Source organism: Etheostoma spectabile, chromosome 11 (genome assembly GCF_008692095.1).
Source record: "Etheostoma spectabile isolate EspeVRDwgs_2016 chromosome 11, UIUC_Espe_1.0, whole genome shotgun sequence".
Lineage (NCBI taxonomy): Eukaryota > Metazoa > Chordata > Actinopteri > Perciformes > Percidae > Etheostoma > Etheostoma spectabile.
This window is the reverse complement of record NC_045743.1, coordinates 439007-456529: the sequence shown is the minus strand read 5'-3', so window position 1 is coordinate 456529 and position 17523 is coordinate 439007. Positions and strand designations below refer to the sequence as shown.

At 40.7% G+C, this 17523-nt stretch overlaps 1 protein-coding gene across 3 annotated transcripts; it reads right to left on the bottom strand.

Annotated features, from left to right (window-relative positions):
- Window positions 1-96: 96 nt before the first annotated feature.
- cpap (centrosome assembly and centriole elongation protein) lies at window positions 97-17334 on the bottom strand. 3 transcript variants are annotated; one of them, XM_032529010.1, is made up of 19 exons: window positions 17170-17334; window positions 16241-16628; window positions 15124-15250; window positions 13879-14085; window positions 13606-13744; window positions 13341-13446; window positions 12338-13120; window positions 10764-11571; window positions 9106-9238; window positions 8773-8938; window positions 7666-7797; window positions 6849-6986; window positions 5907-5997; window positions 5319-5485; window positions 4995-5084; window positions 3589-3729; window positions 2630-2714; window positions 2147-2267; window positions 97-798 (listed from the first exon to the last, which is right to left on the bottom strand). In XM_032529010.1, the coding sequence occupies exons 2-19, from the start codon at window positions 16595-16597 to the stop codon at window positions 606-608; spliced, it is 3984 nt and encodes a 1327-aa protein (XP_032384901.1). In that variant the 5' UTR covers window positions 16598-16628; window positions 17170-17334; the 3' UTR covers window positions 97-605. The 3 variants fall into 3 exon arrangements, with proteins under 3 accessions (XP_032384901.1, XP_032384903.1, XP_032384904.1); XM_032529012.1 differs by having other exon boundaries at window positions 5319-5467; XM_032529013.1 differs by having other exon boundaries at window positions 5319-5464.
- Between the last annotated feature and the right edge of the window lie 189 nt (window positions 17335-17523).

The following is a 17523-nucleotide window of genomic DNA, read 5'->3' as shown; positions in this document are numbered from 1 at the left end:
GTCCAGACCTGCAATTAAACCTTGACGACTGTGAAAACAAAGATCCATGATTTTAAAAACATAAATAATTTATTTTACAAAAAAATATACAGTCGGCTAATAAAATAAATATGTATTTAACATTTTTACAAATTAATAATAGTTGTAAGCAAACACTTTAAAACCCAAAAACATCTCTCACACTCACACAGTTCAGCTACACAACTTCTATTACGCCATTTCATATTTCCCAGGCCTTCAATGAAAGTGTGAACAAAGCATTTAAGTTATTGTTCAAATGTTTTGATTCATAACTATGAATGAAGTTAGGCACAAACAAGATAAGACAAAAGATTTTCTTTGCATCACTGAAACATGAGCCATGTGGAGTTTTCTTGCAAACCCAGTTCCTGTTTACAAACTCGTTGACTGTAACTTGAAAAAGGTTCACAACTTGAACTCATTTACTGTATCCGCTGTAGCTGCCTTGGATTTAGCTGCATGTTGAAGAAGGGAGCAACAAAAAAATTATTCAAATCTGATTTGGTGGAGACATTTTGGAATTAGTCTCTGAGAATCCGAGCTGTACTGACTCAGAAAAGTGAGGTTTGCTTTAAGACATATTTCTAGGCCATGTTGTCCAAGATGACGTTGCCGTCTTTGTCTTTGATTCTGAGCCGCCCGGTGGGGTAGTGGGTTTCCTGCCTACCATCGGTGTAGACCGTCTTCACGGTGCCATCTGGATACTCCCTCCTCTTGTAGTCAGCTGTGTGAATCTCCTTCTGGCCCGTGTTGAAATGGATCTCCTTTGTGCCGTCCCTGAGAGGAAGCACACATTCAGTTAGAGTTGGTTTAAGGTGGAAGTTGGTGAAACTTTGAAATGGAAAAGTAGTGTAATCATGGAGAAAATACTTCAACTCCAATCTTTGAAAGAGCTGCATTGATTACTTGATTATCTCATGCACGTATACAGCTAGATACAAGCATCAAATTGGAATTGATTAGTGGCTCAACAGAAAAATAGCTGCTAAGCTATTTTGATTTTTTTTTTTTTTTTAAGCAAAAATACCAAACATTGGCTGGTTACACTTTCTACAGTGGAAACTGGTTATGAAAACTATTGTTAGCTGCATTCCATTTCACTTATTTTAAAAGTACATACAACACTATCAAGTTCATTCACAATCCAAGTAAAAGTACAACAGTATAAGCTAAACGCAGTATTAAAAGAATGTGTATTTATAGGAATCATTTTACTGTTATAACTGGTTGAGGTAGAGCCCGTTTTAACTACTTTATATTTTAGAAGCTTTCCATAACTTAAACTAGTAAATTCATCTGAAGTAGAAGTATAACATACCTCAATATTTAAGTACAGTACTCAAAACTGGATAATTGTTATGATTCTTGCACACCCGATGAAAGTTTTCACCTAGACGTTTAGATGAATTAGAACTTGCATAACGGGTTAGTCTATATCATTGTTTCATTGACAGGATTGTTAGATGCTGCTGGGCCCTCGCCTTTCTCTTTTTTGTGTTGGCATTCTAAACTACGTCGACTTGAGGACTGTTTAACTGCTCCTCAGATCTCTTCTGGGTAAATCTAGACAGCTAACTCGACTATGGGCCTTTGTCAATTCCCAAATTTGTACCTAGTCGATCCTCAGGCTTGTGACCCCAAAATAGAGAGAGAGAGAGAGAGAGAATCAGTGGCTAATCTCACGTCATAGATTGGGCCGGTCGGATCATACAAATTAACATTCTGATTAATACTGGGTGTGTGAAAATATTAACATTCTCTAAAATGTGAGCTGCTGTTGAACAGACGGCTTCATTTGAAAGTGAGAAACACTCGAAACGGCAGCAACTTCATTAGGAAGTAAAAAGTCAAGTTCTGTTTCCTTCGTCAAGTTTAGAGCTAGACTACAGTTTGTTTTACTGTAGTGACATTACTGTGCGTATGGAAACGTTAACAAGCAGACTCTCTAATTATTAAAGTAAATCATTATAGAAAACACTCAGACATTAATGCAATACATCATGTAAAAAGCACCGTAACCTACAGGGATAAAGGGACAGGGAAATGTCCATGCGGGTCTTGACTAAGACTTGTAGCGAGGAGAGGAATCTGGGATGCACATACTGGGAATTGGGAAAGGGCTTACGGGTTGACTTGTATGATGGTCCCGTCTGTCAGCACGCTCTCCTCCCGCCCGTTGGGGAACAGGTTCTTGACCGTCTGATCTGAGAAGGTGATTTCCTTACGGCCGTCTGGGAAATGCTTTTCTGGAGCAGAATAAAATAATATTCATAACCATGCAGGTTTTAATCACTGATGTTTTCCCTTTTTCAGACCATTCTCTGTAAACTCCAGCCCATTAGGCACCAATAACAATGCCATGTTTAAAGTCACGTAAATTACCTTTCTTCCTCGTCTATGTGCCAATATGTGTTGAGTAGCTGGCACGTGATTGACTGATTTAGATTTTGGCGCTATGGAGCAGCTAAACAGGTGTTCCGCAAAGTGGCCGGTGAGTACTTTACATATTACAGAGCTACAGTTGATCCATTAGTTGACTGACTGACTGAAATTGATCTGCACTTATTCTTATAACTGAAAATGTATTTTGCTGATCATCTGCTCTCACCAGTCTGGTTGTTGGGGAAGTGCAGGACCTCCACGCCATCTGGGTAGGTGATGTGTGTAGTCTGGGCGTCAGCGTAGTAGTAGATCTGAGTACAAGGAGCAGCGCCATGATAAGAGTAACCAGTAGATGAATTCAGATGGGTAACTTGGGAACATTCAACTGTGAGCTCTCAAGGTACGACAAGAAAAGTCAAGTTCACATCTCTCTTTGACCTCAACAGATAAAGACATACATTGTTGGAGAAGCTTAAAGGAAGTTGAACTTTCAACATGAACGTCACCCTCCTTACCTTAAGGAAAATTAATAATTCTTTGAAAACCTCAAAATTGCATAGCCTCATTAGAATATGTGAAATACAATTTCTGTAAGACTGTATAATCTACTTTCTGAGCAAAATAGGGTAGTATACACAGTACAAGTACACAAAGACATGAGTATAAAAGTGTTTCCCACGAGGGCCGCACAATATAAGGAAAGATATATCTAATTGCAATTATTTTGACTGGTATTGCAATACCATTCATGACATTGCAGGAAATATTACGTTCGTATCATTCTCATTTTCCTTGACTAATACAGTCTAATATGAACCAGGGCCTTGCAGAATACCTGCTGGTCAAAGATAACCATCAGGGGGGCTGTGGGCATAGGCGTTGATTATGTTTAACTGACACGTAACTGCGATGAGCTTTGTGGGAAATTAAGAATTACTTAAAATCCTTCACAGCACAAATGATGTTTACGACACAAACGAATAGCAGTGTTTGTAATTATTTTTGGATGACGTGGGGTACCAGACTCACGCAGGTTTATACTGTTTAACAAACTCATCAATGCATTGTAGATTATTCACAAGCTTGCAATACTTGGAGTTTGCCCGTTGCGTCTCGTTTTTCTGTGTTGTTTGGTCTAAAGTGTCTGCCACATGAATTTAATGTAACGTAATGCACGTGTCTCACCACTCTCTGGTCACTTGTGACCTCTTTGGTGTCTCCGTTGAAAAAGGTGACTTTGACCATCAGTCCGTCGGCTGAAACCTCCTTCTTGGTCCCGTTGGGGAAAACAACGAGACGCCGGCCACCGGCCAGAACCTTCTCTACCTGGAAGTATCACAGCCATCAGAGCTCCATCAGCAGCTTATAACAACACACTGTTTCACTTTTTCAAATCAACACCATGCATTGTTAAAGTCTTCAATATACCTATTGTTGACTGTGGTAATTTCCACAGATCTGTGTGGTTGTCAGGGCAAACAAAAATACAAAGTACAAAACACTTATTGAATTAACAAAATATGTTTAATATCTATATATCTAAGAATGTAGTAAATATTACTGTTCTATCAGCGCTCCCTCTCCTCACTAGAAACACGCTGTCTCTGAAGGGACCTGTGATTGGCCAACGTCTCCTGGGACAGCTGGGTTTTCTGAAGCCTAAATGCAGAGCCAAGAGGAGGTGCAGGGGTCTAGTTTTCTCTCAGACAACTTAAACAATATGCTGGGAGATTATTACAGGCGCCAAAACAATGCCAAAAATAAAGTGCCGGTAGATATAATTATGAAAATAGCCCCTACAAATACAATGTGTTCCTTTTAGGGTTAGGGTTATTCCTGTTTAATTATAGAAGCTATTAATTTGTAAGCCATATTTAAAGATTTACATTTTCAGTAGAAACACATGGGCTCGGGGCGACAGACAGGCTTGAGAAGCCCAAGTGTTGAGAGATGGACTCAAGTGTTAACGAGCACTTATCCATGCATTGTCCAAGTATTTATGAACAGGCTTCTTTGCAACAAGCAAATAGAATAGTACACGTGTCACGTTGTGTGTGCAGAATACGAGCTGCTGCCATCCGGTAGGAGGTTTAGAGTTCCACGCTGGAGAAAAACATTTATCCCAATGTCTATTCAGCTCCTAAATACCTGCGAGTAAAAAGCAGAACAGGCCTGCATGACGATGGAGATTTGTAATTATTGTTCTTGTGATATCGCTTTCATTTATTTTGAGTAATGTTTAACTAATGCATTGCATGACACCATGTTGGGTTTTATATACCTTCAGGACCTCAGTACGGTCTGTTGGAGGGTATTGTATAGTATCTGTACATGCTGTCTGTGTTTCATTGTTTTACTATGGCTGCAGCTTAAGTGCTTTAAGCAGGGTTAAGCGCCCAAGATAAATTTACCACGATGTGGGACAATAAAGTTTTTACATTACATTGTTTTTGGTCTTTTCATGGGATTCACAGATAAGAAAACGGACAAAGCAGACAAATTCCTGCTATGGAATCTGAATGTTGAAGACAAGAGTTTTCAGGATTTCATGTTCCTTGATGTAAAAATGGCACATCTTTCCACTTTCTCACCTTCCCATCGGGGTGTGTGATAACCTCCTGAGCAGATTCTGGCTCTTCGACCTCACTGCACTCTGACTCTTTTGGCAGAGAATCTCTTTTCTAGAAAGACAAGATGTTTAAAAAAAAAACCACACAAAAAAAAAACATTAAAATCATTACACCATTACCTCTGATAGATGGCAGCATGTCGAGTTAGGCTCCAAACAGACCCACAATCCTGAACAGGATACGAAGGTAAAAAAGAACTGACCAGACTGTCAACTGTCTCTAGACAAGCTGAGGGATTGTTATACCAGAGAGGAGAGAGCAGCACTAATGGCGTACGTTTCTTACCGGAGAGCAGTTGCTCGAGGGTTCTTGGTTTGGCAGTGTGTCCTGGCTCTTGCTGGCAGGTGTTGACCTGTCTTCTGTCTTCCCGCCAGGCAACGAGGAGGAAGACGAGCCTGGCCCTGATGGCCTCCTTAGGCTACTCTTTATCCCTGCTGACATTTGACACAAAACTGAAAGGGAAAAAAAAATCTTGACCATTCTTAACAATTGTTAACAAAAATACAAATCTATACAGTATATATTGTGGAGAAATCTGTCTACTGTTTGGGGCAGAGTTAGTTATGTGATTTTTGCTGAGAACAGCTGCCTGCTGCGACTAAAAACAACACTTTAAAACAGTTTCATGCTGGAAGACCAAAACAATGAGCTGAAAGTTACTGTTAAGCTCTGTAAAACTGAGGGGAGCTGCAGAGTTGGGGGAGACCCTACGCACACCACCTTTTACATACAAGTAGTCATGTGATAGTTTCAAATTATTTATATATATATATATATATATATATATATATATATATATATATATATATATATATATATATATATATATATATATATAATATTATCTTTGTGAATTGAAACGCTTCACAATACCTGTAACAACCTGACTGCTCTCCTTTCTAGTGGCTGCAGCAGTGCTGCTTTGTGGGGGGCTGCTGCTCCTTCCGCTGGAGTCAAGAGGACTCTAAAAACACACAGAAAGAGAGAGAGAGATGAGGAAAAAAGATGAAGGGATAATCACGGATGAGAGATTTGCGGACTATCAAAGAAACCTGGTGCCTTTTTATGTGTTTGTTAATAGTGTTGATAATATTTGAGATCTGTGAAACACTATTTGACTGAAATGTTTTTCAGAAATAATTTATTTTTGAAAGACTAAAATGACGAGACTTTTAGTCTAAAAAAACTTGACTAACATATGTGAATGACTAAAATTAACAAGGACATTTGGCCTAAGACTAAATTTAAAAATAGGTGACAAAATTAACACTAACAGTTGTTTTGTGTAAAGATAAATCATAAATGACATAACTTCTCCCACATTGTCCTGGTCAGACAGATTTCAAATATGTAGTTAAATTGAAGTCTAATAGTTTTTTTTTTGTGAACAATATGTAATGTGTGTTTATTAGTGCAAAACACACTGATCACTTTGGTCTTGTCAATGGAGCCATTTGGCAACTTTTAAAAAGTAAACGTTCCATCCAGAACCTTGTTGCCGTCCATTTCGGCGTCTCACGCTCGCCATCCACTCAAAACGTAACGTCACTACTCTTTGGCCGGCTCGCAAGCCCAAACAAGTGTCTGTGGCGTAGCTGTTGTTTTGTTTCTAGCTAGAAACTAGTTGTTGCAACAGCATGTGAAAAAAACTACTAAGTTTGCTAGGTCAAAAAGAACGTTAATCTCGCGATTAAAAAACTGACGCCAATAAAATGGGTTTGCGTTAACACATTTAACTGACACTACCAGTTATTTAATACTACATTCCAGTGAACATGAATACAATACAACCATAAATAGTTTAAACATGCTTACAGCGAATTTCACTCCTTTGGTCACAGATGGCACATTATTCTCAAACATTTTGGGACCGTCTTTCATTTCTTTGTCCTTCTCTGCGTTGACAGGCTTTTTCTTCCAGGCACTGAGACGAAGCTTTTCCAACATCCGGATCTTAAATTAAAGGAGGAAGTATACTTAAAACGTGTTAAATAAAGAAAAAGAAAAACACAACAAGGCTGCGACTACAACCGAATCATGGCAACAATCAAAAATGCACATATGAGTTTTATTATTTAAAGACTCTAAGATAATAAACTATTACACTCACTTTAGCTACAAACATTCAGCAAAGATAACTTTTTTAAAACAATATTTCATGGACATCTTTCTCTATGATACACAAACACCCAATTTACACTTGGTATTAAAATGGGATCTGGATATGTTATCAGGATGACATCCAATCCATGGGTCCTTGTATTTACGCTTGTTATTCCAGTGTGGTGTTCTTATTTTGATTGTGATCAGATCTCAGTTTGTTAGCGGAGCTGACAGGCAGGCAGAAGACTTTCAGCTGCATATACACTGTGTAGCTTCTGCTGGGCTTGCTCACACTAGACAGAAGAGAAGTAGGGGGACCACTGAACTTGTTAAGAATGTGGCAATGCTGCATGGATTGCATTTACACCTGGTTCACCTGATCGCAATGCCAGCCAGACCCCCTCCAGATGTGCTCTGACATTTCACATTTACATCTGGCTTCAACATGTGTGTTCTCCTTTACCTATAACATATCCAGATGTTTCAATGCCAGTAAATTGGATAAAAGGGTCAAAGGTCAGGTGGGTACCTCATCCCGGAGAGAACTGTTCTCCTGGCTGAGGGAGTCGATCTGTTGCCGCAGCCGGCTGTTTGTGGAGGCCCAGCGACTCTCCCTTCCCTTCAGCTCCTCCTGCAGGGAGCTCAGCTGCTGCTTCAACACCTGGCACGGAGCACAAGGACAGATTACAGCAGAGTTCCACCCAGAATATCTTCTTGTGCTGCTGAACAGGTTAATTTTTATTTGATTATTTAAAAAAGCAAAACCATACATTTTGAATAAGTGAAGAAGTTCAGTTGCCTGTGAATGTGAAACATAGAGCTACAAAACATAGCACTCACTCTTAAATCTGGGATGTGACTTAGGGCTGGGTATTATGGAGAAAATCAGATATCACAACATTCTTGATGTAATACCTTGATATTGAGGCAATACTATAGGGTTGACAATTGGCACTTTCACAAAATATCTTCACACTTCACAGGTTTTAGATAAATAATCAGAAATGTGGACATAATGTCTAAGTGGGGAAAGGCAAATAATAGAACAGCTAGAACTGGTAAGTTCATAAAAGTACTGTACATCACTTTACTGTAATGCAGCCTTTAAAACCAGTGAAAAGACACCACTTATGTCATATCACGATATTACGATATCCAAAATCTAAGACGTCATATAGTCTCACATCACAATATCGATACATCGACATATTGCCCAGCCCTGACGTGACTGCAGTGTAAAATGTGTCAATGAGTAGAAACTTTTATTCGCCTAAAATAATTTTATGTGAAATGTAACCAGGGTCCAACATTAATTTTTTCATCCACCAGCTAAATGCCTAGTGAATGAAATTTTCCCAGCCACTCAATAGATTGCCATTGTTTTTTGGCTGGTAAAAGAAGCAAATCTACCAGCAACTTGCATATTGTACCAGCATTTGGCTAGTAGATGGTGCTGATTTTGGTTCCTGACTGCAACTAAACAATGTTTAATTCTGGTTTATGCCAATACCTGGTAATCATGCTTTATAATATGAACTGCAGACGCAGCAGCAGCAGCATTAGTATTTACTTGAAGTTTGTAATGAATGTGCATGTAAAGTATACAAAAGTCAACTTAACTATCTTGAGTCCTCACCTGGATTTCTTCTCGCTCCTTCTTGTCGGGCACGGCTCTGGCGGCAGACGCATGTTTCTCAAACAGTTTGCGCTCCTTATGCAACTTCCTGTTCTCCTCTTTCTTGTACTCTTCAAACTTGGCCAGCTCCTCTGCTTTTCTCTGTTCAAACTCCAAACGCTCTTTCCTACAGAAACAACAACAAAGTACACATAAATCACACAGACAAGGAGATGGTAGGAAAGAAAGACAATTTATAAAACAGCATGAAGCAAAATACAGAAACACTGAACAGGATATCAAAATAAAGTTTTGGAAAGTAATTTAAAGGGTAAACGTTAGGTGAGGGATCACCTGAGATTTTCCTGTTTTTTCTCGTTCTCTTGTATGAGTTTGGTGACGGCAGCATTCTCCTTTTTAAATCTCTCGATCTCAATCTCCAGCTCAACCAGTCTCTCCCTCAGCTGTCTAGACTGGACCTGCTGGCCTGGAGACAGGGAGACAGGGAGACAGACGTTAATGTACTCTACTCCATTTGTGGAGCAAATCTTTTTGCATGGCAGTGTGAGTCATCCACAGCATTCAAACTATAATTAGTTTTGTTAAGACTGGAACAAAACTTGAAAGGGATTCTGAAAATGCTATGAAATCTGATAAAAAGGTGCTAAAAATACATAGTTCAAGATGTTAAAAAAATGGTTTGCAAACCTACAACTTTGCTGACAACATATGCAACTGCACATACTATCATTTTCATCTAGCAGAGTGCTGGAAGTCATGACCAGTGTGACAGTTACTGAGGCGTTGTATCGCTCTCTTGTCAAGGGCCAACTCCTTTTTTGCCTTCACCTCAGTAACCCCCGGGTCTGCTGTGCCCTCATCTGCCGTACGGTGACAGGAGATAACAGGAGGTGTGACTGTCTAAATCTGTCCCCGCCGGGCTGCAACTCGCGGAGAGCCTCTGACAAAGAGAGACTAGTAGTCACAGAACATGAGACTTTTTTAGTCTGCTAGGTCATCTTCAATGAGTATTCCTCTGGCTGTTTGAGGTACTAAGCCCTAAGTCCGTGCACCTAAAGCACAGGGTAACTAATCTATGTAAAAGGCTGAGCTCAGAACAGAGTCTGTTCAATGAGTATTCCTCTGGCTCTTTAGAGGTACTAAGTCCTAAGTCCTTGGGCCTATAGCACAGGGTCACTAAGCTATCCAAAAGCCTTTATTGACACACACTGCTCCTAGGGTCTCATCTTTGCCAGCTGTATGGCAGTACACTTGACATGAGACTTGGTTGACTCCTGGTCTTTTTTTGCCTCTAATTTAAGGTTAGTTGTTCCTCTAACAAACAAATTGTTTGCATTTTCTGAAGACGAGTAGGTTTGACAGTAAGTACAGTGCATGGACTGATCGTCTGTAAAGTAGGCCATAGGGTTGTGCCGATGGACATATAATATCATCGTCCGCCGTGATGGAGAGCCACCATCATGATGCCTAATCTAAACCTTAACTCTATACCTATGTCACAAAATTACCCTTAAAACTAAGAGTGCTGATCTGTGACAATCTCTATTAAAGATGCAACAATATAGAATTTCAGGGCTGATCCTTTTTTGCACTTGATACCAATATAATGAACAATAACAGTCTACAAATGCAAAAATGTGAAGGACAATAAGATATATTTAGATTGCTAAATTTCTAATGCAACACCAATATTTTATGAGATTTCACTATCCCTAGAATGAAGAATACATTAATTTATTGTAAACTAGTTTGTAATGACCTTTTTATATGAACTGGACACGTTTTCTTTTTTTTTTTGACAAGCATGTGTAGGCTACAAAAGTCATTAGAATAAGTTAACTGTTCCACAGAATAAACACTAAATCCAATAATTGAAAAAATAAGGGATAGGTTGCGACCCTATCACCATGTCAAATGCCAATCAAATTCATGCGTGAACTTGCATCCTGTGTGACTGTAAAGAGTGAGAATACCACCAGTGTCTGTCTCACCTGTGACCTCCTCCAGGTTTTTGGACTCAGGCGCAACAAAAGCAGCAGGGGGAGGAGGGAGAGGTGCATTCTGGACCTTTGGCTTCAACGAGGGGAACAACCTCGTCATGAGCTGGGAGGCAGGAGGAAGAAGAGGATCTGGCTCCTGAACAACTTTGCTCACTGCCACCTTCCTCAACAGAGTCTGCACGGGTGGTGAGATCCCATTAGCTGTTGCTGTGGAAACTGGGCTAACTCCTCTGCGTTCATTGGCTGTGCCGACAGCAGTGTCCTCCAGGTCGTTCCATGTGTCATCGTCGTCAAACACGACTTCACCCTGCTGCCCGTCTTTGTCTTCTATCAGAGTGGACTCGTCAGCATTGCTGAGGACGCTGTCATCATCAACTCCTGTCACATCTGCAGCTGAATCCCTGCAACTGTCCTCGTCCTGATACGACCGCTTGTCGTATGGCGGGTTAGACTGGGCAGGAAAGCAAAGGGTGCTGGGAAACGAAGGTGGTTTGGCTGCTACTTCCTGGTCTTCACATTCGGAGCCACCACTGAATGACACACCAGAGTTTGCGTGCTTGTCTTCTCTCTCACTGTCCAGTTCTTCCTTATCCTCAACGCCTACTTTGTTCACGAGTGCATCGTCTCTCGTCTTTACCACAAATGCATCAGAGTTCATGGAACTGCTTTTACATGCCGAACCACAACTACTACCAACACTATTGCACCTCTGACGTGCACCTCTGGGTGCTGACTTAATGGGGGTGGAGGAGAGCCGTCGCGGGTGGAGGCCCCTGTGTTGCTGGTCCATCTGAAGAACCTGCAGAACAGAGTCGTTGAAATCACACATATTTATAGTCTTCAGGTCAAATATAATCAAAAGAAAATCCACACAATCAAGTCAGTAACTACTGGCTACATTTATTCTTGTGGCTTTCTTTATACTATCCTAGTCCAAGCAGTTGTTTGCTGCAATCGTCATATGGAAAATAAGAAGATGTACTTGTCTTGTACCATCACGTTTGGTTATACAACATATGAACTATTAACTAGGGACTGAAATTATAATTTAGGATATTACAATTTGGATTTTCTCTACAGTGATCATTTCTTTTTCAGAGGGATTTTTAATACCTATGGGACAGCCAACAGTAAGGAGATGACAGAAAATAAGGTGGGAGGAGGGAGAGACATGAGGAATGACGCAAAAAAAGGTCCCCAAACTGGGAGCGTTTTATTAAACTATAATAACAACAGAGATGTAAGTGGGGTTTTATTGCTTTTTAACGAAAAACAGCTGCCTGCTGCGACCTATAACGATGAGTGGTGCGAGTGAAGTAAAGTTGCAGGCTAGAAAACCAAAAACAAGGAGCGGAAACATGGCATTAAGCTCGGTATAAAAATGTTGATCATTATGGTAGAGAAAATGTAATAGCTGGACAAGACATCCAAGACATTTCATGCAATCTTAAAAAAAAAAAAAAGTTTCAAAAGCAGCATCAGGCTACATTTGGAATTAATTATAGTATAAGGGCAGGAATTCACAAGTAAAACAAATGAGATCACTATTGAGTTGAAGAAGGCACCTTCATGACAAAGGAGGAGTTGGACGAGAAGGACAGCTCCTCTGCCGCTTGCTCTAGCAGCTCAAACTCTCCCAGCTCCATGCTCTCCAACTGCCGGTCACAATCCCAGCGCTGGAGCTTCTCCTGGAACGACAACTCAAAGGACTCCTGTGGGACGCCGTCTCCCGCCTCTGCCTCTGTTCTTCCTTCTGCTGTTTCCACCATTAAACCACTACTTGTCTCTCTAGCTGCATCATTTTCAGCTTTCTCTGGCCCTCCCAACATGCCCACCTGTTTGGTTACAGGGTTTGGCTGTGCGTTGTTACCAGGGTTCCTCAGAGCCTGAGCTGACAGACTTACTTTCCTAATATTCTGCTCCTTTACTTTCCCTAATTGAGGTCTTTTGGTTGGTCTACCCTCTGGTTCAGTTTGAATAGACTCTGGTCCTTCTGTGTTCACTCTCTGATGACTACCCAAAAGCCTCCTACCAGCTACCTTACTCTCAACTCTCATGTCCCGCGGTGGCAAACTGAGACCTCGTACTCGGTTTTCCTTGTTGAGTGTGGCGGTTTTACGTTGGACAGGAAGCCGTTGGGTGCCATTTGTGCCACCTTTCTGAATAGCTACGGGATCGGAGTTTCTGCGGGAGATTTCTCTGGCCTGGAGTTGTGGTTTGGGGTCCTTCTTCTCCTCCAACTTTGGTAACGGGGCTTTGTGTTTGCTGGTAAATCTTGAGAGGCCCTCACCTCGCCTTAGAAAGGCTTTTTTGGGAGGGGCTTGTACAACTTCAGCTCCATCTTGGCTCTGTTGAGGTGAGGAGACACAATGTGAATTTGAATGTTTGTTGCAAACAAACATGGTATTGTAGCAACTCTAAAGTAATGTATAGCTCTTAATTAAATGATCTGAAGGACTTTGCTTACAAAACTTTCCTGCGTTTCGGAAGAATGTCCACTCTGTTTTAGTACTGACTGAGGATTTACTTTTTCCTATTGGTAAAGAGATTCTTGTTATATAATCTGACCTTCTGTTGCCGGAAAGACTTCAGCCTCTGTTCCTCCAGCATTAGCTGCTCCTCCAACAACTCCTCAAACGTCTTCTTCTGACCCCCGATACTCAGCTTAATAGGTCTGAAGAGGGGCGCACGCACAAAAGGCAAAGTAGGCATACAGAAACATAGAAAACATAGAAAACAGTAAACAAAACAGTTTCTGCTGTATGACTGCCTTGGCTTATCTCTGCGTGATAGTGTAATTTCAATACAATATATATTGGAATATAGGTTTTGCCTGTCATGGCCGACATTATCTTCTTCTCTGTTGTGTTCTTCAGTCGAAGCCACACCATTACTTGGCCTTAATGTGTCATCATGCTCATGAAAATGGCTAGTATCGACACTTAGCTCATCTTCTCTGGAGTTCCATGTGCCTATAGAAAACACACACTGTTAGAATTTAATGCATAAGTGATTTATCTCTACAATCATATGAAAGTAAGGGTAGCTGGCTGCTATACTCAAAATGGAGATACAACTTTAAGCTTAAAAAAAAACGTTTCCTCACTGTTTTCCTTATCATCCACCTCCTGAAAATCTTGACCTCTTGGTAGCCGCTCCTGACTCTGTGCAGGTGAAGGCTCTTGTTCCTGTCTGAGGCCACAGGTGGAGCCCTGTGGGTCCTCACGGCCGTTTATGATGGGGCTGTGACAGGCTCCCTGGAGTGAGTAGTCCCTCCTTTCTGCTTCGGACAACACTGAACTTTCTGTGTCATCTGCATGATAAATTATAGTCACTTAGGGGCGGCAGTAGCTCAGTTAGGGGGACTTGGCTTGGGTCCCTCACAGACAGAATAAGTAGCATGGACTGGTAGATGAAGAGGTAAGACACAGAACCCCTAGTCTTGATCAACAAAAGTGCGTTTTCAAGAGAATAGCCTGACATCTGAGTTTTACTGAGCTGGGGAAGAAAGCCTTCTCTTACTTTGCTCCATGGTCTTGGAATAATTTGCAAAACTTGCTCCATCTAAATGATCTGGTCCCACTAAATGAGTTTAAGGCCATGTTAAAATGTCATGTAATTCAAAAATGTAACTGCCACATGTGTCCTGTCCTTTCCTCTATGTATGATTTTGTTTATGCTGTATTTTTGTTTGTATTGTAACTGGTGTGCCGTCTTGGCCAGGTCTCCCTCGAAAGAGAGATTTCAATCTCAAGGGACTTCCTGGTTAAATAAAAGTAAAATAAATAAAATAAAAATCCAGAATGTGGCTCACGCCAAATGTCTGCCCTGTTTGGTTCTTTCGGTGAATGATTCTAAATATTAAATATTCATAAGAATATGTTTACAGCATTTACTGTATCTAACTGTAACGTTGGGGATGATTGGAGAGGATCGTTGTGGATGAAGTAAACACGGTGACACGCTGATAAGAGCAAATTACGTTTAACCATGTATCCAGCTAATTTAAATAGCTCACCTCATTGTTTTGTGTGAAATGTTAACTTCATTTAGCGTAATATTTTATGTGGGAGGAAACCAAAATAAGTTCCTTCCCAAGATTATTTTTCAAAAATCACTGTTTCCGCGTCATGAACTAAGCACAGCCCTATTGTGATTGGTTTAACGAGATATAAACAACCCAGAGCATTCTTTACCCCTATCCTAGAATGTCTGTGTGGTGTAGTCAGACCTTACGTCACACATAAAAAGCTATGACTAAGTGGGGGGGAAAGCAGGGAAAATACATACACTCTCTCCAACTTACATATTTTATATCATAAGTGAATTCTGGTCATTTTGTCTTTTTTACCTCCTGCGCACTGCTGAGGGCGATTCATCATTCCCAGCAGCCTCTGCTGCTCCTGCTGGAGGCAAAGCAGCTCCTCCAGCTGATTGGCTTTCAGCTGCTCCTGCATGTGCTGCTGCCATTTCCTCAACTACACAAACGCACAATATTATAACTTAATTAGCCATGCTGCTAAGATACTCTTATCCACATGGACACATGGATTTCAACTAAACATTTGGCTTTATGTTCTCTCACTGGTCTCAAAAGTGTGTATTGAACCTGTGATCTGGCACACACTGACACTAATCCCCCTACAGTAAGTGCTTTACAAGAATGCATTTGTTGCTGTTTGTTTGTGTGTGTGTGTGTGTGTGTGTGTGTGTGTGTGTGTGTGTGTGTGTGTGTGTGGTGTGTGTGTGTGTGTGTGTGTGTGTGTGTGTGTGTGCAGTATGTATACTGATAAGTTAACATAACAAAAGTACTGACTGGCTCGCTTGCTTGCTTCCATGCACACACTCCTGTCACTAAGATCTTCTTCCTGACATGAATAGCTTTCGAAGAAAAATACTAATTATAGCACAGAGAGTCAAAGAGTGTGTCTGGTCTGTGTGTGATGGAGGTGGGGTGATATGCACAGGAAAGAGGGATATAATAATCATTTAAGTCCACACAAAATTCAGGCCCAACATTATTAGCGTATAGGTTGCAGCAGGCCTATTTCCATTTGGTTTAATTTTACAAGCTGTTAAAACTGTGTAAATCAAAATAAGGTGTTCATTCAGCCTTACTATCAAAAGAATATATCACAATATAAGTATGGAAAATCAGCACTTAAATTGTTAAGAGATGTCCAGCTCATCAGATTGCATGGTAGCGTGAAGGGCTTTAAATTTTGGCTGCCATTGTCAGATGTTTCAGATATTATTCTGGTAGAAATCTGATTCAGAAAATTCTTTGTAATGTTATTTTTTTGTTAATGTAATTTTTGACAAGCAGGTCGTGCATCCTGATTAAGAATATCAAACACTCATATGAATCAGTGGCAGACAATTATATATATATGTGTTGTTTTCCAGCCTTAAACAGAAACGATATCAACTGTATGAGACACCAGATTCTGAAAATACAATGTCCTTACCTGTTCTAGCTTCATCCTTAGGGGCAGATCCTGGGACTTGCTTGCCATTTCATCCAAACTGTCCAACTCTCCATTTGAATTTCCGTTCACTGGCCTGTCACTCCCATCTCTTTCAGCTCCAGGTGCAATCCCGTCCGCACCGAGGCAGCTGCTGTCTGCTGAGGCGGACAGAGGGGCGAAACCGGAGGTAAATGAGTCGTCTGGCTTCAGGGGAGGAGATCCCACGGCGGACATGTGCCGTAAGGACCCAACCAGATCCGGACAGGGGCTCAGGATCACCCCGGCTCTGGTGCTACTTGGCATCCATCGGGCCAAGAAATCCGTCTGGGAGTACTGCAGCCCGGCTGGAGATGACATGATGATAGCCCGGTGTCTCAGGCAGGGCTCTCTAATCGGGGATTTGAACGACAGATTATGGTGACAGGTTAAGTGTTAATCACACCGCGAATAAACACCGTACAACACGCTTTAGATGATGCACAGATCCAATAAACTATTTATAAAAGGTAGTAACCGGTTTACGTTTAAACCACATTAGCTATTTAATAAGTATCTAGCTTCCGGTTTAACGTTACACCGTAACGTTAGCTAGCATATCAAGACAGCACAGTGTCCGTTGTAACGTTGCTAGCTAAAGTAAAATGACTGTTTGTTTGGTTAGCAACGGCGAACTAAACCACAGCTGTTTATGAAAACAAAGCGGCTAGCTAAATCATTGACAAAGTGACAACGTTTCATGGCCTGCGTCACTTAATTTAGCTCATAGTTTAATTGTGCTTTTTTTTAACGTTTTAATCAATTTTCGGTGCATTTAAAAAGTTGTTAGCAGGCTACATTTTACTTGAGATTTAAACGTGTTTTACAGACATTAGCTACACCATAGTGGCGAGGCAGAGAAGACGTAACATGATAAAAGTCAAAACATTTACCTGTAACGTAGGAGAAACGCGCTGTGAAAGCGTACGTCAAAGAAACATAATAGACAGAAGTTTGAACATAGACCGTAAAATTAAGAGTTTGAAGCCTGCCGCCATATCAAAACAAAGCCCGCGAGAGTGAAAAAACGACGACAAAGTTGTTGTTGTATTATGGGTAATGTAGTTTAACTGTATATTTTAATCGCTGTAAGCATTTTTTTTATATGTGTTTTGGTTTCATATATACGTCCTAAGTTAGTTAAACTTTGTATCAACTACACGTTTTAAAACTATATACATTTTAACATTTTTTGAAAAACCCGCTTTGAATTATATCCGGTTTACCCGAGCTTCGCAAAAATATTT

Excerpts from the sequence above, each read along its gene's own strand:
- cpap (XM_032529010.1), bottom strand. The coding sequence starts at position 16,597 with ATGTCATCTCCAGCCGGGCTGCAGTACTCCCAGACGGATTTCTTGGCC. Across the intron at positions 11,572-12,337 it reads ACTCCTCCTTTGTCATGAAG|GTTCTTCAGATGGACCAGCA; the intron begins GTGCCTTCTTCA and ends TCTGTTCTGCAG. Across the intron at positions 3,730-4,994 it reads TCACACACCCCGATGGGAAG|GTAGAGAAGGTTCTGGCCGG; the intron begins GTGAGAAAGTGG and ends TGATACTTCCAG.